We start from the raw sequence: 23,805 nt of genomic DNA, 5'->3' as shown, positions 1-23,805 counted from the left end.
GCAATCATCCCTCAATGCCGGGATGTGTTCCGCGCAGGCATACTTGATGGCCTAATACAAAACAGTATCGTGAGGGGCTGATGCCAGACTCTATGTAATCATCCACACCTCTTGGCCATATCATGCCATCCAGGGACCGTGCCGTCAATATCCACAAGTTCTGCGTGATTATCCGAAGTAGGAACTGTTAACTCGGTTCTCCATCATTTCTAAATGTGAATGTCTGTATGTCAGACGCCACAAATGATATCCCGTGTCGCCGTTCGACGCCCGCACGTTGATGCCAAGATCCCGAAGATGATGGGCTTTGCTGTGCTACCAGTGATCTTCAACCACGTCAATTAACCTTGAATGACACGCAGGCTAACCCTCACCTGAGTATTTCCAAGACTCCAATTCCACCACTGGGACATGGGCATCCTGATGGGGCTCAATCCAGCGATGACAGTCGAGTCAGACTGAGCGGGGAATCTCAAGATATAAAGCCCTTCGATTTTCGAGAGATATCCGGGAGATCAGATATCTACTCAAAATTGAAAGCATCTTCGAACCAAAGCTACTGCAGTTAGCATACTCGTCAGTTGCCCAAGCACTTAGTGATCACTGCGAAGCTCGACTGACCATCACAGGACAAAATGCCATCCTACCCTTGCATCACATGTGCCAACTACGTCTCTATCAACTCTCCGTGAGTATTGAAAGCTATGCCGAGTCAACTTCATTAACCCAATCATTCTAGCTACTGCACTATGTGTCGTCAATCCGACTTTTGGTGCGGAAGCTGTAGCGGAACAGGCTGGGCCATGTGCTATTCATGTGAAGCGACCGTTGATGCAGATGTCAAGTGTGCTGATATGACACACGAAGCTGGAGTTGTCGAGACGTCTGAGGATCTTGGATGTGACTTCGTCCCAGAGAAGATGTAACTATGGAATGGTTCTTGTCTTTTATTAGGGGATATTGGGGGAAGCGAGACTGTATAAAGTAGTGACCGTGAATACCAGCTCTATCACCAGAGAAAGACCTTGTAAAATTCCAGAAATAATCCCAAGAACTATGTATTTCCAAGGTTGTAGTTGGGCGCCGCGATATAGATCTAGACACCTCGTCGCGGCCATAATTGAGGCTTATGTAATCGCCTGGACGCGTTGAAAGGCGCGTCAATGAACCACATCTGCGTGATATCGTCTCTCGTTAAAGTACTCGAATGTTCATTATCTGCTAGACAGATCTGGTGTGGCCATGACTTCTCTTTCATTATCACTGGACCCCCAAGCCTTGGTCAAACTCCACGACGTCTTGATCTGTCTTTCCAAATTCAGTGACACAGTTGCCATCGAGGCTGAGCCATCTCTTGTGAGCTGCCCTGCACTTCGCTGATAGATATGCAGCGTGGAGCCTTCAAAATCAGTGATTTTAGCTAACTGATTGAACAGCTCCGTCTAAGTGCACTCAATTCCACCAAGACAGGGTTTGCCTCGTTTGGCTTTGAGAAGGATGATTTCTTCGAGGCGTACTCCTTTCAATCCGGCAGTGATGGCCGGAGCGGGAGTGGTGTCATTGATAGGTTCTTCTGTCAGATCTACGTCAAGGTGAGTCTACTGGTGGAAGCTCAGCCTATGCTCTTCTTGCTATTTATCCATCTGGGATTATGGCTGATGGCGAGAATAGGCGCTTCTATCAATCTTCCGTGGGAGGATAGATAGAAATAAGGACACTGCCGTCGAACGCTGTGATATGGAACTGCATGAAGATCCACAGCAGGCTGAATGCAGATTGACTGTGAAGATGTTTTGTGGACTTGGTATGAGAAAATCGCCCTATTTGTCATGAAAATGCTTTTGATACGCATATCTGACCTTTCATAGGTGTCATAAAGTCATACAAGCTCACTTACGAGCCGGCAGCGATCCAGCATGCCGTTTTTGACAAATCTCAAGCAACAAGCGTGTGGGCGGCTGATCCACGATTCCTCAAAAATCTTATAGAGCATTTCAGTCTATCTGCTGAACAATTGGATATGTACTCTGATTCCGGCAGAGCAGTGTTCACGAGTTTTACTACGAAGGTCACCGAAGGCAAAGGTATGAACAACTCTATATCCGAATACAAAGCCCTGACATGCTGACACTGGAAACAGAAGTTTTGAAGCATCCTGTACACACATCTGTCGCAACAGACAAACTCGACTTCCAAGAGTACATGGTCGAAGACAACATGCATGTGGCAATCAATCTAAAGGACTTCAAAGCCATAGTCGGACATGCCGAGACAGCAAACGCCACTGTGACAGCGCGCTTCACCAGGCCCTGCAGACCGCTTCAACTGGAATACCGCTTCGAAGGAGTTCATGCCGAATTCACAATAATGACCCGCGGCCAAGCTGATGATGATGTCTCATCGTCACGGGCGACAATACCACGGCAAACGCCCGTGCCTATTCCTGTTCCAGCAAGGCTCTCTGAGCCACAGCCATCAGCACCAAACACGATGCCGCCTCCGCCGCCACGAAGCAGGTCCATACGTCCTTTGAATGGATCATCCACGCAGGAGAATTTGAGTCAGAAATCTCGTACAGACCGGCCTTTAGCGTCTGGCCTCTCGATGGATTTTGACAGTCTCTTTGTTCCTGTTGATGATGATAGACAGTGGGACGAGATGAACGAGGAGGAGCCGCAAGACATTTTGGGGTGGGATGCGTCGGGGACCCAGGTATGTTGTCAAATTTTGCTTCATTGGGTAGATTGGCTGAACAAAGAACCCAGGATGCTTTCGGGGCGTCGATTCGTGATGCAGAACCCGAGTTCAAGGGCAATGAGCGAGCTGAAGAGACAGATGATGAGATGGGCCTCCCGCCAACTCAGCGTTTGTCTCAGGTTCGTCAATACGGTCTTTTCGACTGAAAATTTTATCCCGGTTCAACATGGGCTGGCAGCGCTCAGAGCTGCGTTGCCAGCAAATGATCTCAATCCACAATCATCCAGCTAGTAGCGCATCCCGCTCCAACTCCAACAACCTTCCCATCCACAGTCTCAGGGAGCGAAATGATGTTCATTCGATCCGCGACATTTCGCAGAGCATCCAGATCCGATCCACAATTACCATGTTCTCCCCACCCACAAGCAGCAACTCGACCATCCTCCAAAAGCGCAACGGCATGCTCACTACCAACAGCGAGCATAGCAGGCACAGGAAGTGTGCTCGGTGGAATCTGACCACGATCATGGCGCCCCCAAGCAACAAGCGACGCAACCTCAGACCCCGACCCTCCAGTCCCAGCTGCATGCACATAAACACCATGCCAGCTAGCTCGAATCCCTGAATACTTATACCGAATGAGCCCACTCGACTCACTCGCCTCACCAGGCACCCTAAAGCACTCAGGCACCTTCATAATACCCCATCGATTTCCCTTATCACCAAGAACAACAAATTGCCCGCCCCCAGAAACAACACTAAACTCACTCCCGCAAACAACCTCCTCCGCAAAGAATGGAACATGAATACGCACAGGCGCGGTCGTCTTGACCACATTCTCACTACCGAGTTGTCCCTTCCTCGCCGCGCCCCACCCCCACACATCCCCATTCGAAAGCACAGCCACCGAATGCGCCATCCCGCTCGCTAACGCAGTGACCCGCGTACCAGGCGGTGGGAAATCATGAATACACGCGCCGTCCGCGATCAATGGCTCCGCCACGCCCAATTCGCCTTTCGTATTCGTGCCGAACACGTAGACTCGATCAGCGTCTGACTCTGGAGCTACCAGGATGGTCCCTTCCCATGTTGCGGAGACATGGGTGAATGATGTCACAGGGCCCGAACCGCCACTCAATGCGAGGCGGTTGAAGACATTTTCTGGGTTGGTAGTTGGGCTTGAGAGTGGTCCACATCTCCCGTCTTGGTTGGCGCCTGTTGCGTAGACGGTACCGGACTTTGTAAAGAGGAGGGTGTGGTTTCCACCTGCTGCGATGGTTTTTATTTCTTCATTGAGATGTTCAGTTGTGATTTTTGACTCGGGGTGTGTCGTGAAGAGACATTGTGTGGGCTCTGAGACATCTTCTTGATGGCCGATTCCTAGCTGGCCGGATCCGTTTGATCCAAAGGCGAAGAGACGCATTCTTTGTTTTTTTCTAGGCTCTCTTCTCGAGTCAAGTCAATGTATTGATGCGAATATTATGTCTTCTCTGGTGGTTGAATGATGCCAAGTTGGGATTTCGTAGCTTGGTGTTGATGTCTGGGGTGGAGCAGGTTAGTCAGCAGGGTCAAGCCCACGGCCAAGGCATGAATTGCCTCAAGAAGATTTCGAATTCGAAGTCTGGGTTTCTTGGGTGAAAGATTCGAGATAGGAAGATGCAAATGTATGTATCAAAATGTCCATTTGGAGCCAAAGGTATGTGGTATCAACTTCTAATTACAAGACAACTTTGCCGCTCCAAGCATCAAGCAAAGTTATGCTCTCAGATCATAAAACAAGGCTTTCAAAGCAACAGGGTGTATATGCATGACAGTTTTGACAGAAAAAAAAAGGTGAAGGCATAACAGAAAAAGGAATTATTTATATACTGAAAAGCGACATCTATCGCTTTTCATTTGAATCGGTCTCCTCAAGCTCACTCTCCGCAGGCGGAGGGAGTGTGAAGTTATCTTGCTTGGAAGTAGTGACGTTCTTTTCCATACCCTTGAACATAGGGCTGGTGCGGTGGAAGTAAGTGTGAACGTGACCCTCGAGGAGAGTGTCATCAGTGTCGAAGTTATCGGCAGTCTCCTTCTCAGAAGCCTTGGCAGCCATGGCAGACTCCCACTCGGCACGGTACTCCTCGACCTTCTGCTGGTAGTCGAGCTCGGCATCGTAGAAGCGGCACTTGCGCAGAACGTAGCGCTCGTACCAGGACAAGTGCTTGGGGTGCACGGCGGGACCGTGATAGTCCTCCTCCTTGCCCTGGCGGAGGTATTCCCAGCGACGCTCCTGTTCCTTCAGATCCAGACCAGTGGTATCGGGAAGGAAGAGGGCGGTGATGACGGCACCGGCAAGACCGAACCAAGGAAAGACGTAGAACTTGGTTTGGGTGTCGATGTAGTTGTACAGAACGGAGGCGAGAAGAGCACCGGCCTTACCCCAGGCAGCGGACATACCGTGAGCGGAGGCACGGATGGGAGTGGGGAAGACTTCGGCAGCAACCAAGAAGGAAACGGAGTTGGGACCGAACTGGTTGAAGAATGAGGAGAGGAAGTACATGGTCTGGAAAGACTTGATGTTCTCAGGGCGGCGGTAGTAATCGAAGTTGAAGGCAGGGATCACGAAGAGGATGAAGCAGAGCATGAAACCAATGATCTGCATCCACTTGCGACCGTACAGCTTGTTATCGATCAGGAAAGAGGCCATGTAGTATCCGGCCAGCGAGACACCGCAGTTGACCAAGTTCCACAACCAGGTGGGCATAACAGACTCACTGGCGGGGCTGATGACCTTGATGAACTCGCTCTGGAAAAGCTTGTTACCGTAGAAGAAGACATCGTTGGCGAACCAACCACCAGCGGTCGCGAAGATACGGAAGCCGAAGTAACGGAAGGTAAGCTTGAGAGACTGAGCATCGTATCCAGTAACGGAAGACTTCTTCTTGGCAGCGTCGAGCTGCTTGCTGGCGGCCTTCATGTGGTAGGCACGGTAGTAGACAAGCCACAAGGTACCGACAGCGGGAAGAGCGAAGGAAACGCGGTAGGTCCATTGGACTGCAACGGTGGAGTAAGGGTTGTTGCCACTACCGTGGTGGAAGCAGAGCAGGAGAATGATGAGAATGACCTGGTTGGCAAATTGACCCCAACCCTGCATCAGGAAGGCGCTGGTGACCTTGCGACCACGGTGCAGACGATCCTCCTTGGTAGAAATCTTGCCAGAGCCGACGGCATTCTCCATACCGCTGGTAGCGGTCATGGGGTATTCACCACCGACACCAATACCGTAGACGAACAGAGACCAGGCGTAACAGATAATCCAGCCGTTCTGGGTAACACCCCAGGCGGCAGTCAACATGATGAGACCGAGCAACATGATAGTAGCATCCTGAATCAAACCCCAACGACGACCGAGCCTAATTCTGTGTTAGAAACCGAGGTGTTTCTCTGGTGGATTGTGCAATTGCTTACCAGTCACCCAAAATTCCAACCAAGATCTGTCCGACGATAATTCCAATAATTTCCAAGTAGTCAATGGCGTAAATCCATTGCTGACTGCAAATCTGGTGTGTATCCCAGCAGTCTGGGAACGCTTTTTCGAACAATGGCTTGATGTTACCAATGGAGAAGAGCACGTAACCCTCCAGACCGAGACCGGCACCGGGGAGCACCATGTTGCGGAAGTAGTAAGAGACGGGCGAGAGAGGATCCTCCTTCACCATGGACCAAATGCCACTCATCTCACGCTTCGCCTCCTTGTTGTTGTAGGAGCTGACGAACCCGATCTTCTTGAGGATGGGCAGGTCAGCCCAGTAGGTGCCCTCCGGGGTATAGCTGTCGTCGGGCCGGATGAGGGAATCGAAAGCTCCCTTCTCGTTGATATCCATGTCTTCGAGAGGGTTGTGGTCTCCCGACATGTCAGGCCCATGGGGGGCACGAGGTCCAAAGTCGGTCATTATAGCGAGAATCCCTCAACGGTGTGGTCGCGTGAGCAGGATTTTTTTTTGGAGTAGGTCGACCAGGGTCGAGTCCTGGGAGGAGAGGAAGAAAGGTCGAAGATGACCACGAGTGCTGTGGATGATCGAATCCAAGAGCAGTGGCGATCGGCTTTGGTTTATATATGAAATGGAATAGAATGAAAAAAGATGGGAAAGGCCAAGCGAAGGACACATGCAATGGCGGCCATCGCTGATAAGTCGGTGTCGGGCTCCACCCGCAAAGAAAAAAATGGAAACTGCGTTGGGTTTCGGCCGCTCGAGGGTGGTCCTGCCTAGTCTGCCGGGCCCTCGGATTTGGCTGGTTTGGGTCCCATTTTGCCTGGTTGTTGCTGCCGAAAACGGCAACTCTGGATCTGGTGGAGCCTCTTGCGGAGACAACTGGAGCTGCCGCCAGCCAATCAACTCTGCACGTGGTGGCAGAATCTGAACGCAGATCGCCACTTTCGGTAGGCGGTCGGCTGATGGGCAGATCTTCGCGGGGAGCGTTCGATTTCGTCCTTTTACATACGTGCGATTTGGGGCGATGATTTGTGTGATTGTCTGATTTGATAATACTATTGATCTTCCATATGCCCCTACAGATCCTCCAGGGATGTCCCTCGAACAGGAAAAGGCAACATAATTGCAGACTAATGCAAATCCTTCTATTATTGCGACTGCTCGTTTGGAGGCAACGTGGGATGGCGGAGTACCGAGTACCAATGGCAGAGTGGCCGAGCCAGACGTGGCCAGGGGCGATTTCATTTCCGCGCTTTGACCAAAGGTGACACACTGCAGTCCGATAGGCTACGGAGTACACTGCGGATAGTCCTGGGGAGCTTCGTATCTGTCGGAGTATGGAGAGTTCAGTCTCCAGTTTAGAGATCCGACGAAAAAAAAGTTAAAACGGCCCGCTCTGGCCCTTTGACGTAGTGGCGTGAACCCATTCCACGCTAACCCGGGGTTTATGCATGGATCTCTGACCACTCAGCGTCCAGCATGTGCCCATGTGCATCTCATCCTCACCTCCTACCTCAAACCTTCCCACACGTGGTTTCGCAGCCATGCATCGCCATCTCGGGTGTGCTACATCTGTATAGGGGTGGTTTGATGGAAAATAGTGGTCTGACACTATCAATCGACCATGCTGGTGAGACTGGCGTTCTCGAAAAACCACGCTATCAACTCAATATCGATCAGAGAGGTCCAAAAGCACATCTCAAAGGAGAGCATGCGACCACAACACGCCGAGCAACATCCAACATCTTGGCTAATGCTTGCTTCTCGGCCCTCCCTACCCGTGTCAGCCGGTGCAAACCTACAGCGCGTCAAGCAATAGGCGTCCAAGCGAAGGCGTCGCCAAGTGAGCTTCACCAATGCTTGGTGCTGTCGTGAATCGTGGCACGCACGTGCTCCAATCCCGCGTCTGTCGCTGGCTACTTTCCAGACGCCAGGGCTTGTGTCTCGGCAACCTCCCTACTTTGGACACCGTTTGAGAAATAATCCAGAACGGAGTATCAAACTCTAAAACGGGCCTTGCGTATGACATCCTCGCATGCATGGGCCCCCGTTCCGCTGCGTTATTTTCTTTGCGATCCAGGGGCTTTCTACATGTATCGGCGTGGATACTGGCCGATCTTCTACCTGCACGCGCCCGAGTCGATGTACAGCCAATCGTCGAGCCCGGATGACATTCTTGCTTACTGCTGAGGGTGGGTTCAATTTTCCAGCTTGCGTTTCGTTCTAGGTCCCGTCTTGCATCGGGGCTTGGCTCGAGGGCTGTCTTCTAGAAGCTAGGCTTTCTGGAAGGCCCTGCGTTGCCGTTTCATGCTTGCACTTGGTATCCACGCTGAAGTCATTCGGTGCCGATCTGTAGCTTTCATCTTAAAAATAATATTACAAGTAGCACTAGGCCAGTTGATCCTCTGGATGCTATCCCATAGAGGTAGGTCGACAGGATAAGATCTCGGCTCGTTATGTCCGAATGAGCCCGAGTCAGCAGGGCACATTCCAGACGGTCTATCCGACATGAAAATAATCAATGCTCCTCGTGTTCATCTCGCGGTACTTCCTCCTTCGGTTCAACCCCCGACCCCTTACTGGCTGCCACTAGGGTCAAAACTAAGTCGCATTAGATAAATTGATACTGCGGTTTCCAGGCTTTTGGCAACCGCACTAGGCGCACTATTGCCTTCAGACACGGCGCTCGAACTCCGATGCGACAGTAAGCCACTATGTTATGGTGGCTTTCGCTTGGGCGATGAATTTATTCTTGGCTTGAATCGTACCCTTGCGTTGGCGCACGCAGGTGTGTCGCCGTTCCCTATAGGGCTGTTACCTGACCCGACTCATGATACCTGTCGAGCAGAGTGTAAATAAATAGATTGCGGTCCATGGGTTTGCATGAAGTCAGAGTTTTGATCCAAGTTGGTTCCCTTTTTGCCGTTACCGTTCTCGTCCCGTGGATTTCCAGGGTTCGCACAGGATAGCCACCTTGGGACGCCAATGAAATCTCGAGATTTACAAAATCAGTGTTTGACGGCTAATTTCGAGATCTGGGTACCGGGCTTTTGGATTGGTGATCTAGGACTTTTTATGCATTCCACATTACACGCAGGCCAGAAATGTAATTATATACCCACGCTATGTTGATCACCACTTTGGAAACAGGGACATCAGCGAGGATCCCCGGGATTTGGAAGTAAACCCTCAACTCTTCAAACCCATGGGGAGCCCAAAGACGGGTCGCATGGTCGGGATCTGCTCCAAAACAACATAGGGTAGCATTTGATTGTGTTTTGCCCTTTCCGGCACTGTGTCCGTCATAGATCCTAATGCAACGGGCAATAGATCGTGTGATCGCAAGAGACATAGTGCTCAGGTGTTTATCGACACTTTTTGGACGAAATATAGTAGTCAACCTTGGTAATATGCGCATCAACATATCGATTTAGGTGCATCTCTATCAAAGCGCTGGAGTAGCGCTGGGCCAATTCGGATAGCAACCTGCACCCGGCCCACTGTCATGTGACGACCATTCAGAGTAGAGCGATAAAACCTTTTGTCAGCTTAGAAAGATCTGTGATATCACTGGTTGGATAATAATTTCCGACAAACTGTTCTGTGAAGCATATCATCTATGTTCGGTGGCCGTCTCAGCAAAGGCAACCCGCTTGTTCCAGAGTCCCTCTTCCAAACCCCGGGGTTGTAACCTTGATTGGTCCCCAGGTTTTCAATGTTGAGTAGTTTTTCCAAAATTCTACCTAACTTTGAAACTTTAGAAGTTATATGCGATACCGTCCTCCACGGCTCGTGTCAATGACCTTGGGACTCGAGAGATGCTTACTTGGGAAACCTCGGAATGCAAATAAACACATCGGACACATGAGTACCTACTGCCCACCTAGCATAAAATGTAGAAGGAACTCGGTGCGATTGGGTACCTGGACAATCACGGAAGTCCGTTGAAAGCAAATTATATATATTATGCCCCATTACTGAGGCTCTGTGGAAGACCCGCGACTCGGGGCCGATGTTCACCATAACCTTGGACAACTTTTTGAAACCATGTACACTTGAAACACCCAAAGTCTCTAGACTATGAACTATGAGGTAAATCAAATTGTAGCAACCACCCCCAGGTGTGTCGGAGCCCGTGGGTGCCCGGTTTGTCAGGCTCTCCACAGGTAGATAGCGTAGATCGAGAGATCTCTTTCTGTCTTCCCCCCTTCCCCTCTCCACCTCACAATACCCTACATTGTCGTACATGTCTCCCCTCGGCACCGGCATCCCCTCCCCTTCTTCCCACAGTCATAGCACCACAGAGCTCTACAAACACAACTGCGAAGCGTCAGCAAAGGGCTCAAGCAATGAATTGCTACACAAACCACCTGGGCACTCAGCAAACCCTGCACAGATGGACTCAACACTTACGTGATATCTTTACAGCCAGATATGCGTTCCACAACTCGTCCACAATTGTAACACTTCGGCCATTTCATGGCTACCTTCAACTCTTCGAACGCATCATCTAGAAGGTGGAGACATATACCAGTGTGAGCAAGCGACTTGCATGCTCTGCACGTGCGAACGCCGCACTCGCAAGTGGATGTCTTCTCCTGCGTAATTTTCGACAGGAGTGAGTTTCTCGGTACGAGATATCGTCCACATTTCGCATCCACGCAGTAGGTTTTGTCAGGGTCGTTGATTTCAATTGCCTTCTCCTTGAGCCTGTTATCCAACGAAACTCCTATGGCCTTTTTCATCCGCGATCCTGTGATTGGCTGCCCGCAACATTGAGGCGGGAAGAATGATCCGTCTTTCAAAGATATCGTCACCATGGAAATCAAGCAGCTGTTGCAGTAGAAGTGCGAGCATTTGGCCAGTAAGCCTTTTCGAGCATTTGAATAAGTCTCTGAACAACAGGCGCATATCAAGTCCTTGGAATGAGCCCAGCTCATGAACCTGAAGATTGCCAAATGTCGCTTGATCGAGGCAAGAATCTTCCAAATATCCGCCGGAATCCATCTCGAGGGTTTGACTTCGGGCACCGGACCTCCTTCGTCGGTCTCTTCTGTTTCGTCTTCCAGAGCCAGGGCTCTGGCCGTTTCAAGGTCACTCAATAAGGTCAGTTGTTTCTCGATTTCAGTTTTCCAAACTTGGAGCGCCGCCCTCTCATCGTCATTTCCATCGAATGTGTCTGAAGGTGGCGCAGGCTTCAACGTTGACATATGAGCGTTGACGCGACGCTCTACACATGTGTGAGCTCGAGCAACAGGTTTCCGATCTTCGGCAACAGATTTCCACTTTTCAGCAGCATCTTTCCACCTTTCAGCAGCATATTTCCAATTTCCAGCAGCAGGTTTCCAATTTTCATCAGCAGATTTCCAATCTTCAGTAGCATGTGTGTAGCCTCGAGTACTTGGCGTGTGAACATGATGAACAGATGCAAATTCCCGAGCACCAGTACCTTCAACAATCTCAGCTTTCACAGGGTCATTCTTACCGGAGTGGCAGCTATCAGCATTTGGCTGCTTCTGTCTTTCGAGCTGGAAAAGTTCTTCGTCAACCTCCTCCAGTAGCACCTCCAAAACCTGGGGATCTTCCATAACGAAATTTGTTCAAGAAGAGTCAAGAAACACTCAAATGGGTCGATCGTAGACGATGATGAAGTGGAAGACAGATGTTGCAGAATGGATATGCCTCACCGCTGCTGTGGGATGTAGAGAAGGATGAACTTCAACAAACGAGTGAGCGCTTGACCAACTTCGCTGACAACCTTGGATCAACAGAGCAGCCAGCGACCATCTGACTGTGACGAGAAAATTTCAAGAAAGGGCTGCGATTGCTCTTGGGACGTTTGAACTTCTGTAGAAGGCCTTGAAAGTAATAATATGACGAGGTGATAGTGATCATGTTGTCAAGATGAGGTCGTTGTTTGCCGAGGTAGAGGGGGTTTCCCGATTTTGTGTGACGGCTACCTATAGTTCAAGGTGATCCAAGGTAGACTTTAGGTTGAGGTAACCTTGAAGTCTGTTATGCAAAAAAGTGTGAATCTGTGAATCTGTGAATGGCGATTGTTAAACAGGTATCAATCACATGCATGCAAGGGCGAATAGTCATGGATTTTGTTATTGACAAAGACATGTTTGCCTAATAGTGAAACTTGCAAAAAGCTGTTCTGGGTCAATATACTGAATAGATGTCATTTTTAAGTAGGGTCAAGGCGAACCACTGTAGTGACTGCTGATCGCGGACGTCATGGAGATCAATCGTGCCAAGAGGCTGTTCTCTTGAAATCCGAACTTCTTCAGCCCAGTCCAGCCCATGACAGTAATTGCCCCTGCTAACGATTTAAGACCCCTTGGAATAACTTTGATTCTATGAGAGGGGTTGTTTAGCCGGTGCCCCGTTGACATGCATGTCCGTGGTTGGCAGCATTCCTCGCGTGGGCGGGACTCACCACACCCTCTCCTTTTCTAAACTTGGCGCTTGTTGCATTTTCATTGATCAGGTGTTCCCCATAAACCAGGCGGAGAGTCTACATACCGCGAATAATTTTGACTTGGCACAAATGTTCCAGCCATTTTGGCAGCCCACGGCAGGAATGAAGATATCGTGAGAAATCCAGGTCGCGATGGCTCGGATCTTCGGTCCCTTATAAGCATCGTGGAAGTGCTTGAATCGTAGATTCTGGCCATTCAGATTTATCAACAAAATTGCATATCATATCCATAAGCATTTCTGCGAATAGCATCGCCTACAGTGACCATCTAACAACATATTGCCGACCTCATCCAGCATCCAGCATAACTTACACATCATAACCTTGGAACAACCATGATCAACCCCAGGGCTCTATTCCCGACGGTGACGGTATTCATCTCTTTTATAATCACAATTCTGTGTCTTTTCGCAGGAACGCAAAAGAACTTTTTTAGAAAATGTGGACCTCTTAACAGTGAGTGTTGCCCGGGACCGCCGTGGTCGCCCACACCAGCATCAACCCATACTGACTGGATATCCACCTAGTTATACACACCGGAAGGCAGCACCGATAGCTCCGCGCACGATTTCTATTCCGTCCACATCATGTCCTACTGCCAGGGAACATTGGGAGCGAGCGATCCCAGCGCCGGAGTCACGCGCAACGTGACCGACTGCTCGCATCGCAAAATCCTCTTCTCGTTCGACCCGACACAAGAGTGGCCAGAGGTCTCTCACGGACCGGAGCTAGAGTGGCCGCGCGTGATCAGCGACGACTTCCATGCGTTTAGAATGACCACTCGGTCCATGGCGGTGTTGTACTGCATAGGGGTTGGCGCGATGGGCGCGGCCCTCCTTGTAAAAGTGTGGACCGCGATTGCCCCCAGGGCCGGTCAGGGCAAGATCGAGTGCGGGTTTATAATGGTGAGTGGTAGTGCTACCCGTTCGGGGTCACGGTCACGGCGGCGGCCCTGGGTTAATGACCCGGAGCAACACGTCTGTGCTCGCCGGGATCCCCAGATTCCCCAGAAATGCAAATACGACGGTGGCTGACGTGATACGGCGAATTTCTGCAGCTCGGATCTCTCAGTGTTAGTGTGGCATCGATTATTGCGACGGTCATCGCGTTTGAATTTGTGGCTTTGATTAACGCCCACGGCAAGGGGTCGAATGTGTCGGCCAAGTATGGAGAGAAACTGCTCGGGATGACATGGGCGGCTGTGGGGCTACTCTTGGTGGGCAGTGTTGCCTGCTTTGTGAATGTATTCGTTCGTGGACCGGCACCCCCTCCGCCTATGGAAAAGGAGATGGACATAGAGGGGTAAGGCCGGAGCCAGTCGGAGGCGGGCAAATTAGGAACTAAATCATCAAAATAGCATATGAATCCAACGAGACCTCGAATTGGACTAGACTTGTTAATGCGGGCATATGTTTCAAGCGAAATTGCATTGCGAATCCGGCCACTTGCTGCGGGAATATCTGAGGGTTGCGTGTTTTGACCAATCGTGACGATGGGAGGAAAGTTCGGTCCTCCTCCAGCTGAATCTAGGGGCTTCTTTGCGCAGTCCACAGGCTGCAGTCAGTTATATCGAAGCCCGTGGATAGCGATGGAATCACGATATTCTGGCTTTGGCTGTTTGGAGTTCGTGAGGCCGCGACTAACGGGGAAAAAACTGGGTCTTACCCGACGTCACCACATAACAGTGGAGTAGGAAGTACGCAAGGTCTAGAACTTCTATCTACAGATTGGACTTGAACGTTTACATCCCGCATTATATCTCAAAGACATTATAGAACAATAAGCCGTAAGTAAGGACACATAGAGGGATTTAAACCCAGGACTACTGTACTCCGGCTATAACCTCACGGTGTTGGGCCCTAAACCCGCCAAGGTTTCCGTGTCTCCTGTCAAAGCGTCCATGTGGAAGAACCAACTACGAGTTTCCCCGAGGCTTTGTCCGGTGAGTGGACTGGGGAATCGGATATCAAATGAGAGCAGAGTCCAACCTGAAGTATGAAAGACAAATGAGGAAGAAAGTGGGGGTGCCATCGCGCTCTACTGCACGGTAATTAGTGTCGACGGAGTATGAGGTTGCATATTACACAGAGCGGGGAGTTAGGTGTAACAATTTCGGCCTCAAAAACACTTTCCCGAGAAGAGAGAGAGAGGGATTATTGAACGGGTATCGCAAAGACTGGCAATGTTTGAAAACAAGGCGGAGCCCAGTTCCGTCAGGGCCTAATATCTATGAAGTCATCGTGGACTTTCTAGGCTAGCCACGGCCATGCCACGCTCATACTCCTTGGATCCATATCCTCCTCTTCCCCCCCCTCTTTCTTCTATATAAAGAGTCGTACCTTCCCCTAGAAAGTGCTATTTACTTCAGCAGTACCAGTTTAGACTTCCTTCTACTTTCAGTACTACTTCTACCTCTTACGCCTTCCGCCTTCTCCATCCTTACTTCTCCTTCCAACTTCTCCCTCTCTATCTCTCTCTCTCTCTCTCTCTCTAATCACACATACCCTTTTGCCCAACCCTCAATAATGGAGAAGAAGGCTATTCATTTCGGTGGTGGAAACATCGGCCGTGGCTTCGTGGCGGAGTTCCTTCACACGGCCGGCTATGAAGTCGTCTTTGTCGATGTCATGGACAAGATCATTGATGCCTTGCAAAACACCAAGTCTTACCAAGTCACCGAGGTTAGTGATGAGGGCGAAGCAACAAAGACCATTACCAACTACCGCGCAATCAACTCTAAGACACACGAGGCCGATGTGATCAAGGAGATCTCAACTGCCGAAGTCGTCACCTGCGCCGTGGGCCCTAATATCCTCAAGTTCATTGCCCCTGTCATTGCCAAGGGTATTGATGCTCGCACCGATGCCACCCCACTGGCTGTGATTGCTTGTGAGAATGCCATCGGCGCTACTGATACTCTTCACGGATTCATCAAGGACAACACTGCCGCAGACCGTGTTGACTCTATGCCAGACCGTGCCCGCTTTGCCAACTCTGCCATCGACCGTATTGTCCCTGCCCAAGCCCCAGATGCCGGTCTCAACGTCCGCATCGAGAAGTTCTACGAGTGGGCCGTCGAGTCCGGGCCCTTCGGCGAGCACGGTCCTCCCAAGATCGATGCCATTCACTGGGTCAGCAACTTGGAGCCTTACATTGAACGCAAGTTGTTCACCGTCAATACTGGACATGCTACCGCGGCTTACTATGGATACAATGCTGGCAAGAAGACTATCGCCGAAGCCCTGAGGGATGAGCGCATTCGCGGTATCGTCCGGGATGTGCTTCAAGAAACCGCTGCCCTGATCGTCGACAAGCATGAGATCAGCGCCACCGATCAGCAAGAATATGTGGAGACGATCATCGCCCGTATCTCTAACCACTACCTGGAAGACAGCGTTGAGCGCGTGGGACGAGCCCCTGTTCGCAAACTGTCCCGCAAGGAACGGTTCATCGGCCCGGCCGCACAACTCGCTGAGCGTGGTGGAAAGTTCGAGTCATTGTTGGGCTCTGTCGAGATGGCTCTTCGATTCCAGAACGTGGAAGGTGACGACGAGAGCGTGGATCTGGCCAAGATCCTCAAGGATAACTCGCCTGCCGACGCTGCTGTCCGGTTGACCGGCTTGGACCGAGACCACCCTCTATTCCCCCATGTGGTCAAGGTCGTGGACGGTGTACAATCCGACGCAAAGTAGGAACCTCTCCCTGTCAACCTTACAACAACACCCCTAACATCACTCAAAGAGAGGCAGGACAACCGCACATCTGATGCATTGAATTGTGAGCATGGATTATGGCGAATACCAGGATATGGCGCGAGGGAGAATTGGACCCAGGTTTTTTGATATGACTTTACGAACTGTAGTATGAATAGCGAAATGAAACATTCACAACTGATAAGATTTCCCGAACTCGTATATAGAGACAAGACACATCGTCTTTCTGTTCAAAGTTTACTATCAGCCCAGACAGGCTTCCTCTTCTCCACAAAAGCCGTCAGACCCTCCTTGATATTCTCCCCCTCATACAACCTCTTCACCCAAGTCTCACTCAACATAGACGTCGCCTCATCAGCTCCGACTCCCTCCCACCCCAACTTCACTCCCTCCCGACTAACAAGCACCGCATCAGGACTATTCCCCGCAATCTCCGCAGCGACCTCCAAAGCCTTCGCAACGACAGCCTTCGAAACAACCGCCTGTCCAGCCTCTCCCTTCTCCACCTTCCCAGCATCAACCAAAGTATTCACAAGCCCCCACTTCTCAGCCTCCACAGCACCAACCATCCTCCCCGTCAAAACCATCTCCATAGCCCTCTGCTTGCCCACCGTCCGAACAAGCCTCGGCAAAGCCCCCGCCAACGCAACAACCCCCCTCTTAACCTCCGGCAATCCAAAAACAGCCCCAGTCCACGCAATCACAATATCAGCATTGATAATCATTTCCGCGCCCCCACCAAGACAAATCCCATTCACAGCGCAGATAACAGGCTTCTTACCCTTGCGGCGCGCAAGACCGCCAAAGCCACTGTTAGGCATGGGTGTGGATTTAGAAGACGAGGCGCGCGTGTTCCATTCTATAACCATGACGTTAGTTGCTGGATGAGAGTGCATGCGATCGAGCTCGGAGTCCCAGGTCTCACCTTTTAGATCGGCACCTGCGCAAAAGGCCCGTCCTTGTCCTGTGAGGACTCCGACTCGTAGACTTGGCTCTTCATCTAGCCATTCCCAGACTGAGTGTAGGTCTGCGTGGCCTTGCGCGTTGATGCAGTTTAGGTCGCGGGGGCGGGAGAGTGTGACGAGGAGGACGTGCGGAGATGGGTAGCTTAGTGTTGCGTGGGCTGGGGTTGGGGGTTGGATTTTGAAATTCGGCATGTTGGAGGTGGGTGCGAAATGCTTAGAATTGATTAATTATAGAGGGTTGTGTTGGATCTGGGAGGAGAGATTGGTGGGTGCTGGTGAGTGGGTTGGGGTTATTTGTACGGCGTACGGCGTAAATGCGGAGAAGATACCGAGGGCCGATAGATGTGGATCACTTCATCGTCAGCTTCCTAGGCAATTTGTTTTAGATGAGTTATCCTGCATCAACTATAGGATAAGAAGAGATTATAAGCAGTACTTATTCAGTGTTAATTGTCCCTGTCGAGACTGATCTGAAAAACTCGTTATATCAACACTCCCACCGATCTTTCATATCAACGCCTAGTAAAAAACACCCCAGCCGCTCCTTGAACAAAATCAAAACTGGATATCGATCGACTACAGAAAAGAGGTTGTGGTATAGATCATCGTTGGCGCATCTACGCTTTGTTGATCCAGCCGCTGTGGACCATGAAATCGTAGATGCGACTGATTTTGGTTCCCTCGATCTGGCCAAGTCAGTAAGCGTGGCACTAGCATCAGTGGGGATTATGCATACCTTGCAGATTGTACGGGCATCTTTCTTCTTTAGACTTCCGCCCTGTTTCATTGCTTCCTTCAAGAGTGTCTCTTTGACGACCATATATGGTTTTGGCATAATGCGGAGCACGTTGCAAACTTCCACCTCTTCTTTAGTCAAGAGATGCAAATCGGCAGCGGTGTCATTATTCAATTTCCATGGCGGCATTCCGCTGAGTGGGGGAACCGCATATTTGGTCTTTGTGGGCTGTGGGGGAGGGGCATCTCCATCAACAGCGAATGCGCGATCGAAATCATTAAGTGGCTCGTCGGCATCCAGCGGCGCGTGTGGATTGGCAGCTTTCTGGAGTCGCAGCGGAAGATCTGGCGTGGTCAATTGAATCGCCGCCGCCGGTGTCTCTGTCAATTGAGTCTGCTTGGGACGATTGCTAGCAAATCGATCGAAGGAGCCTTGAGGAAGTAATCGTTGAACGCGCTGTTGTTTGTCCTGTTCGAACTTCTCGCCCGCCTTCAGGTCTCCGATGCCCATTGAGCGCCATTCTTGAAGTTGAGCAATCGCTAGGCGGAGATTATGCTCATATTCCAATCCCTTGTTAACGTCCTCAAAGTCCTTGTTGTTCATCATACGCGCCAAGGGTTTGGCCTTATTCAGCAAATCTCGCTCTTCCTTTGAGCGCTTCTTGTCCAAGCCAGTGTTTTTTCGGTACTCAAGGAGGTTGTGCTCGAATAGGATCTTCTTGCGCTCCGTGCGTGCCGTGAGGCGGGAGTTGTAAATGTCGACCACAGTCATCTTGAGCTCTGTCTCTGCATCTGGCTCGCCATTCTCGTTTAGCCCAGCGCCCGGCTCGAATGTCATGTGCTGCACAGCTTCTTCGGCATCATTCAGGAATTCGGTCTCAAACTCCAATCGCCCAGGCATGTAGCCTTGCACTTCGTGACAAGCCGGTACACTAGCGGTCGGTTTCTGTTTCGGTGTAGTCGGAGGTGCTGCCTTGGCTGCATCCTTGCGGTCCTCGATACGCCGCTTCTTACGCGTTTGAAATTCCTCTTTGGTGATGGAATCCTGGAGACTTCGGTCGGCCGGGTCTGCGTGGTCTGCGAGCGGGAAGTGCCCGCTCTCGATATAGGTAGCGTAGTAGTGATCGCGCACTTCATCCTTGTCGCGATAACCACCGATATGATCTGCGATGTCCGCCCATGATCCCAGTCCGTAGATCTCAGCACCTTCCAGCAACAGCAGTTCCTCGTCGGCGCCCCATTCATCTTGGAAGATGGGAACAGAGTTCTGCTCAATCACTTGGAAGGGATGCGTTGATGGATCGTGGTTTTTCGAGCTCACACCGGACGAGAAACAGGGGACACAGAGATCGTATTCGGGGCAGGCGGGATGGGCACATGAGATGCGAACCTGGGAAGTTGGGTCGCGTTAGCTCTGGAATCTCTCAAAACCCCCTCATATTCCAGAGGGCGAAAATATTTGGAACGTACTGTTGATGTGACATCAATCGAGCACACGTCGCAGTGAAACTTCGTGCCTGCCTCCGTGCCGCGCGAGGCGGTCTTCTTGCGTATCACACCCATTGGCCCTCCACCCGGTTCATCCCCCGAATATGCAGATTCACTTCAAACAGAACAAGCCGGACTGAGCGAAAGTTCAAAGGGACGGAGACGAGCGTAGTCAGGTGTGCTGTGATCAGAAGAGGTGGTGTTCCGGGGTAGGTGATCTCCGCACTTCGGAGCGGGGAATATTCCCAAGCTCACAATGAACAATGTAGACAAAAAAGGCTGAAGTCTGAAAAGTGAACAAACAGACCTAGAAGCTTCATCCGAACTCTGGTAAATCGACAATGCGTGGGGAAGTTGAATTCATGAGGTTCACCCTTGGGGCGGAGAGTGTGGCTGAAAGTGGCTGAGCAATGGCTGTCAGAGCCTGAGGCTGTGTAAATTACCGGAATTACAGCCCTACCGGCAATTGTGTGACGGGCTCAGCCAACCAAGACCGTAATCTATGTAATTCAATTACAGGGGTTCCCCTCTCTCATCCTCTTCTGGAGATCCAATTTCTTGATCTTGACTTCTTGACTTCACTCTTATTAGTTGTGCTTCCATTCGGATATTGGTGGTCTTCGATACATCTGTTGCGCGCGCGCTTGTGTGTACTCTGTGTTCCTGAGTGGTCCTCCAAGTTTACTTTGGGGCCCCTTTGCATGTTGTTAGGTGATTCTAGCACTCTGCACACCCACGCATCGCGGGATCGTGGACTTTGATCTCTTCTTCTTTCCCTTGATTTCCTCCCACCAACCGCCACTATGTCCTGGAAGCTCACTAAAAGTATGTTCACTGGCAGTTGGTCTCCCCCTCTCCCTCAATACCCACAGCCCCTCCCTGCTCTGCGGTCAAATCCATGCCCGGAGGAGGGCAATCGCTAATTCATTCGTGCAGAGTTGAAGGAGACCCATCTGGCTCCCCTGACCTCCTCCTTCGGCCGCTCGTCCTCTACGTCCACTATCAAGGGCGAAAACGGCGATGAGGCAACGACGCCCGTGTCATCCAACCCGCCCAGCATCGCCTCCGCCACACCGTCAACAAACGGAATTCGTATGCAATCTCAATCGTGATCTGAAATATTCGTGGGAAGTGCGAACTAATCGTTTCAACCCGAAAATAGTGGCTTCTGAGTCTCTCGTTTCTCCTCCTGTGGCTACTGTGAACCCAGGTATCCTGATCGTTACTCTCCACGAAGGGCGCGATTTTTCACTGTCCCCTCATTTTCAACAAATATTCGCCAACCATTTCCAAAATAACTCCTATGCGCCCTCCTCCTTACGTCCGAGCACCTCTTCCTCATCCCACTCGGCCCAAAACCAAGCGGGCTCGTTTGTGCAGTCGGGCCGCCCGCAGTCTACCAGCGGGGGAATCAATGCCGCCCCCACTATCCACGGTCGCTATTCCACCAAGTACCTCCCTTACGCCCTCCTCGATTTCGAAAAGAACCAAGTTTTCGTCGATGCTGTGTCGGGTACACCCGAGAGCCCGCTTTGGGCTGGCGACAACACGGCGTTCAAATTCGATGTGTCCCGGAAGACCGAGTTGAACGTGCAGTTGTACCTGCGCAACCCCGCAGCCCGGCCTGGCGCCGGACGGAGTGAGGATATCTTCTTGGGCGCATGCAAGGTCAACCCCCGCTTCAAGGAAGCCCAGCCTTACATCGAGGACCCGAAACTCAGCAAGAAGGACAACCAGAAGGCCGCCGCCGCCCACGAAGAACAGGGTCGCCAACTCGGCCAGCAGGGTGCGGAATGGCTGGACCTACAATTTGGAGCCGGTTCGATCAAAATCGGAATCTCATTTGTGGAGAACAAGCAGCGCAGTCTCAAGCTTGAAGATTTCGACTTGCTCAAGGTTGTGGGTAAGGGAAGTTTCGGCAAGGTCATGCAGGTCATGAAGAAGGATACCGGCCGAATTTACGCTCTGAAGACAATCCGCAAGGCTCACATTATCTCGCGGTCCGAAGTCACGCACACACTCGCCGAGCGATCAGTGCTTGCTCAGATCAACAATCCGTTCATTGTTCCCTTGAAGTTCTCGTTCCAATCACCAGAGAAGCTTTACTTCGTGCTGGCATTTGTGAACGGAGGCGAGTTGTTCCACCACTTGCAACGGGAACAGCGTTTCGATATCAACAGAGCCCGATTCTACACTGCAGAGTTGCTCTGTGCCCTCGAATGTCTGCACGGATTCAAGGTCATCTACCGAGATCTCAAGCCCGAGAACATTCTCCTTGATTACACCGGACACATTGCTCTCTGTGATTTCGGTCTTTGCAAGCTGGATATGAAGGACGAGGACCGAACCAACAGTAAGATTTCCTAAACTCCTTTTCATTGCTCACAACTAACCCTGCTTAGCCTTCTGTGGAACTCCCGAATACCTTGCCCCCGAACTTCTGCTCGGTAACGGCTACACCAAGACCGTTGATTGGTGGACTCTGGGTGTTCTGCTCTACGAGATGCTGACGGGACTTCCTCCATTCTATGATGAGATCGTCAACGAAATGTACCGCAAGATCTTGCAGGAGCCCCTCACTTTCCCCAGCAGCGATATTGTCCCCCCTGCTGCTCGGGATCTGCTCACCCGATTGCTAGACCGCGATCCCCAGCGTCGACTTGGTGCCAATGGTGCCGCTGAGATCAAGTCGCATCACTTCTTTGCCAACATTGATTGGCGCAAGCTTCTGCAGAGGAAGTACGAGCCCAGCTTCAGACCCAACGTGGTATGTGACCCGAGCCTTTTTTACCTCTCACCGATAAAATGATGATTAACGTTGTACAGGTTGATGCCCGTGACACAGAGAACTTTGATCGCGAATTCACCTCTGAGGCACCCCAGGACTCTTACGTCGACGGCCCCGTTCTGTCACAGACAATGCAACAGCAATTCGCCGGATGGTCATACAACCGCCCAGTCGCCGGTCTCGGTGACGCGGGTGGCAGTGTCAAAGACCCGTCATTTGGAAGCATCCCGGAGTAACGTTTTTCGCCTTGTCAACTTAGATTGATATTTGATCTGTGGAAGAATGATTGATTGAAGGGAGATTTACGAAATCGGTCTCCCTTTCGTACCTCGTGTGTCTTTCATCGTCATATGATCAATGTCAACTTGCTTCTCCCAGTTTTCTATTGCTATCCCTCAACATTGTCTGGTTTTCCCCCCATCCCAAAGGAGTTTGAATTGCGGCATCTTGATATCGGAGCTGCTCTCCCTGATCTTCGAGACGGCTACTCTCCTCGTTTCATCTGTCCGTTGAGCGCTTCGATTTGATTTTTCTTGTCTCTTGCTCGGTCATCTTTTTTCCATCTCAAGTGTTCGTTCTCTCTAGGCAGGTTCCTTTCTTATCCTTGTTGGTCTTTTCTCAAGTGGTTCTTGTCTACTTCCTTGTTTTGTATTTCAATAAAACTCTTCAATGGGCAATGCAATACCACTTCGGATCTTTTATCATGTTCTCGTTTCACTTCCGTGCAGAAGTTACCGAAATAGCAACAGTCTCAACTTTATTTGAACCTTTGCACCTTAACATCCACTCAGGCTATTTCACTAGTTTTCCTTTTTTGGCTCCAAATGTGATCGCAAAGAGCTCATTATCGCTTTGGTAATCGAATATGGCTTCACTTGAAAAGACCATGCATTAGCCAAGGATCAAATAGCAGATCTTTTGCAGAGGCTCTTTCTTCAGGAAGCCAACATAGCATTCGTCGGAGAAAGCGTAGAAAGTCATCCTTTTCTTCTCCTTCGAGCCTTCCTTCTAGAGAATGAAGATCGTTATCTTGAATTGCAGTTGTGCCTTTCCATTCACCTAATGCAGAAGTCACTGGATTGGCAATGTGTCCGTGGCGGACGTTGTGCAGATGAACAATGACTCGGAATGGGAAAATGCCCTCTCCGGTGCGGCTTCGAAGGTGGAGGCGCAGATAAGTTCTCTGCATAACAGTATCAAGCGACCAGGCGTACTGACGAGTCATCTTGGAACCAGAGCCCAAAAGTTGTTGATGCGAAGATACAGTGAGTCCATCTCCTTCACTGACCTTTGCCCAGGCTGACTTCTCCCTAAGAGGTGCTTTGGCACACATTTCAGCCAAGGATAAAGACGAAAAGCAGAAAATTATTACAGTGGGCTTCTATAGCGCTGGCGGAACTAGGCTTTTGTCCTCCCATGTTCGTCGGGACGGTTCCTACAAGTCGTGGGAAAGCCGTGC

The 23,805-nt window shown here is 50.8% G+C and overlaps 11 protein-coding genes across 11 annotated transcripts; 5 read left to right on the top strand and 6 right to left on the bottom strand.

Annotated features, from left to right (window-relative positions):
• Nucleotides 1-635: 635 nt before the first annotated feature.
• N7506_007723 (uncharacterized protein) lies at nt 636-926 on the top strand (the record flags this gene model as incomplete). Its single annotated transcript, XM_056957016.1, has 2 exons — nt 636-688; nt 740-926. 2 exons carry the CDS (start codon nt 636-638, stop codon nt 924-926), a joined length of 240 nt encoding a protein of 79 aa, XP_056811350.1.
• A 316-nt stretch (nt 927-1,242) lies between these two features.
• On the top strand, nt 1,243-2,903 carry N7506_007722 (uncharacterized protein; the record flags this gene model as incomplete). The annotated part of the gene is made up of 6 exons (XM_056957015.1): nt 1,243-1,356; nt 1,437-1,592; nt 1,672-1,804; nt 1,869-2,084; nt 2,141-2,712; nt 2,766-2,903. The coding sequence occupies 6 exons, from the start codon at nt 1,243-1,245 to the stop codon at nt 2,901-2,903; spliced, it is 1,329 nt and encodes a 442-aa protein (XP_056811349.1).
• Nucleotides 2,904-2,965: 62 nt separating this feature from the next.
• Nucleotides 2,966-4,120, bottom strand: N7506_007721 (RCC1 domain-containing protein; the record flags this gene model as incomplete). Its single annotated transcript, XM_056957014.1, has 1 exon — nt 2,966-4,120. One exon carries the CDS (start codon nt 4,118-4,120, stop codon nt 2,966-2,968), a length of 1,155 nt encoding a protein of 384 aa, XP_056811348.1.
• Nucleotides 4,121-4,579: 459 nt separating this feature from the next.
• On the bottom strand, nt 4,580-6,632 carry N7506_007720 (putative MFS phosphate transporter; the record flags this gene model as incomplete). Its single annotated transcript, XM_056957013.1, has 2 exons — nt 4,580-6,092; nt 6,148-6,632. The coding sequence occupies 2 exons, from the start codon at nt 6,630-6,632 to the stop codon at nt 4,580-4,582; spliced, it is 1,998 nt and encodes a 665-aa protein (XP_056811347.1).
• A 3,950-nt stretch (nt 6,633-10,582) lies between these two features.
• On the bottom strand, nt 10,583-11,761 carry N7506_007719 (Zinc finger RING/FYVE/PHD-type; the record flags this gene model as incomplete). The annotated part of the gene is made up of 1 exon (XM_056957012.1): nt 10,583-11,761. One exon carries the CDS (start codon nt 11,759-11,761, stop codon nt 10,583-10,585), a length of 1,179 nt encoding a protein of 392 aa, XP_056811346.1.
• Nucleotides 11,762-12,992: 1,231 nt separating this feature from the next.
• On the top strand, nt 12,993-13,963 carry N7506_007718 (SUR7/PalI family protein; the record flags this gene model as incomplete). The annotated part of the gene is made up of 3 exons (XM_056957011.1): nt 12,993-13,113; nt 13,201-13,562; nt 13,715-13,963. The coding sequence occupies 3 exons, from the start codon at nt 12,993-12,995 to the stop codon at nt 13,961-13,963; spliced, it is 732 nt and encodes a 243-aa protein (XP_056811345.1).
• A 1,219-nt stretch (nt 13,964-15,182) lies between these two features.
• On the top strand, nt 15,183-16,349 carry N7506_007717 (mannitol-1-phosphate 5-dehydrogenase; the record flags this gene model as incomplete). Its single annotated transcript, XM_056957010.1, has 1 exon — nt 15,183-16,349. One exon carries the CDS (start codon nt 15,183-15,185, stop codon nt 16,347-16,349), a length of 1,167 nt encoding a protein of 388 aa, XP_056811344.1.
• Nucleotides 16,350-16,600: 251 nt separating this feature from the next.
• N7506_007716 (enoyl-CoA hydratase/isomerase family protein) lies at nt 16,601-17,527 on the bottom strand (the record flags this gene model as incomplete). Its single annotated transcript, XM_056957009.1, has 1 exon — nt 16,601-17,527. One exon carries the CDS (start codon nt 17,525-17,527, stop codon nt 16,601-16,603), a length of 927 nt encoding a protein of 308 aa, XP_056811343.1.
• Nucleotides 17,528-17,952: 425 nt separating this feature from the next.
• Nucleotides 17,953-19,633, bottom strand: adaB (chromatin-binding transcription regulator ADA2; the record flags this gene model as incomplete). The annotated part of the gene is made up of 3 exons (XM_056957008.1): nt 17,953-18,021; nt 18,072-19,460; nt 19,541-19,633. 3 exons carry the CDS (start codon nt 19,631-19,633, stop codon nt 17,953-17,955), a joined length of 1,551 nt encoding a protein of 516 aa, XP_056811342.1.
• Nucleotides 19,634-20,361: 728 nt separating this feature from the next.
• Nucleotides 20,362-21,201, top strand: N7506_007714 (uncharacterized protein; the record flags this gene model as incomplete). Its single annotated transcript, XM_056957007.1, has 4 exons — nt 20,362-20,383; nt 20,495-20,650; nt 20,721-21,126; nt 21,177-21,201. The coding sequence occupies 4 exons, from the start codon at nt 20,362-20,364 to the stop codon at nt 21,199-21,201; spliced, it is 609 nt and encodes a 202-aa protein (XP_056811341.1).
• Nucleotides 21,202-23,237: 2,036 nt separating this feature from the next.
• N7506_007713 (uncharacterized protein) lies at nt 23,238-23,679 on the bottom strand (the record flags this gene model as incomplete). The annotated part of the gene is made up of 2 exons (XM_056957006.1): nt 23,238-23,354; nt 23,422-23,679. The coding sequence occupies 2 exons, from the start codon at nt 23,677-23,679 to the stop codon at nt 23,238-23,240; spliced, it is 375 nt and encodes a 124-aa protein (XP_056811340.1).
• Between the last annotated feature and the right edge of the window lie 126 nt (nt 23,680-23,805).

Source organism: Penicillium brevicompactum (assembly GCF_028827555.1).
Source record: "Penicillium brevicompactum strain IBT 35665 chromosome Unknown utg000005l_segment0_segment0, whole genome shotgun sequence".
Taxonomy (NCBI): Eukaryota; Fungi; Ascomycota; class Eurotiomycetes; order Eurotiales; family Aspergillaceae; genus Penicillium; species Penicillium brevicompactum.
Note: the sequence above shows the minus strand (reverse complement) of the source record. Positions and strands in the feature narration are given on the sequence as shown.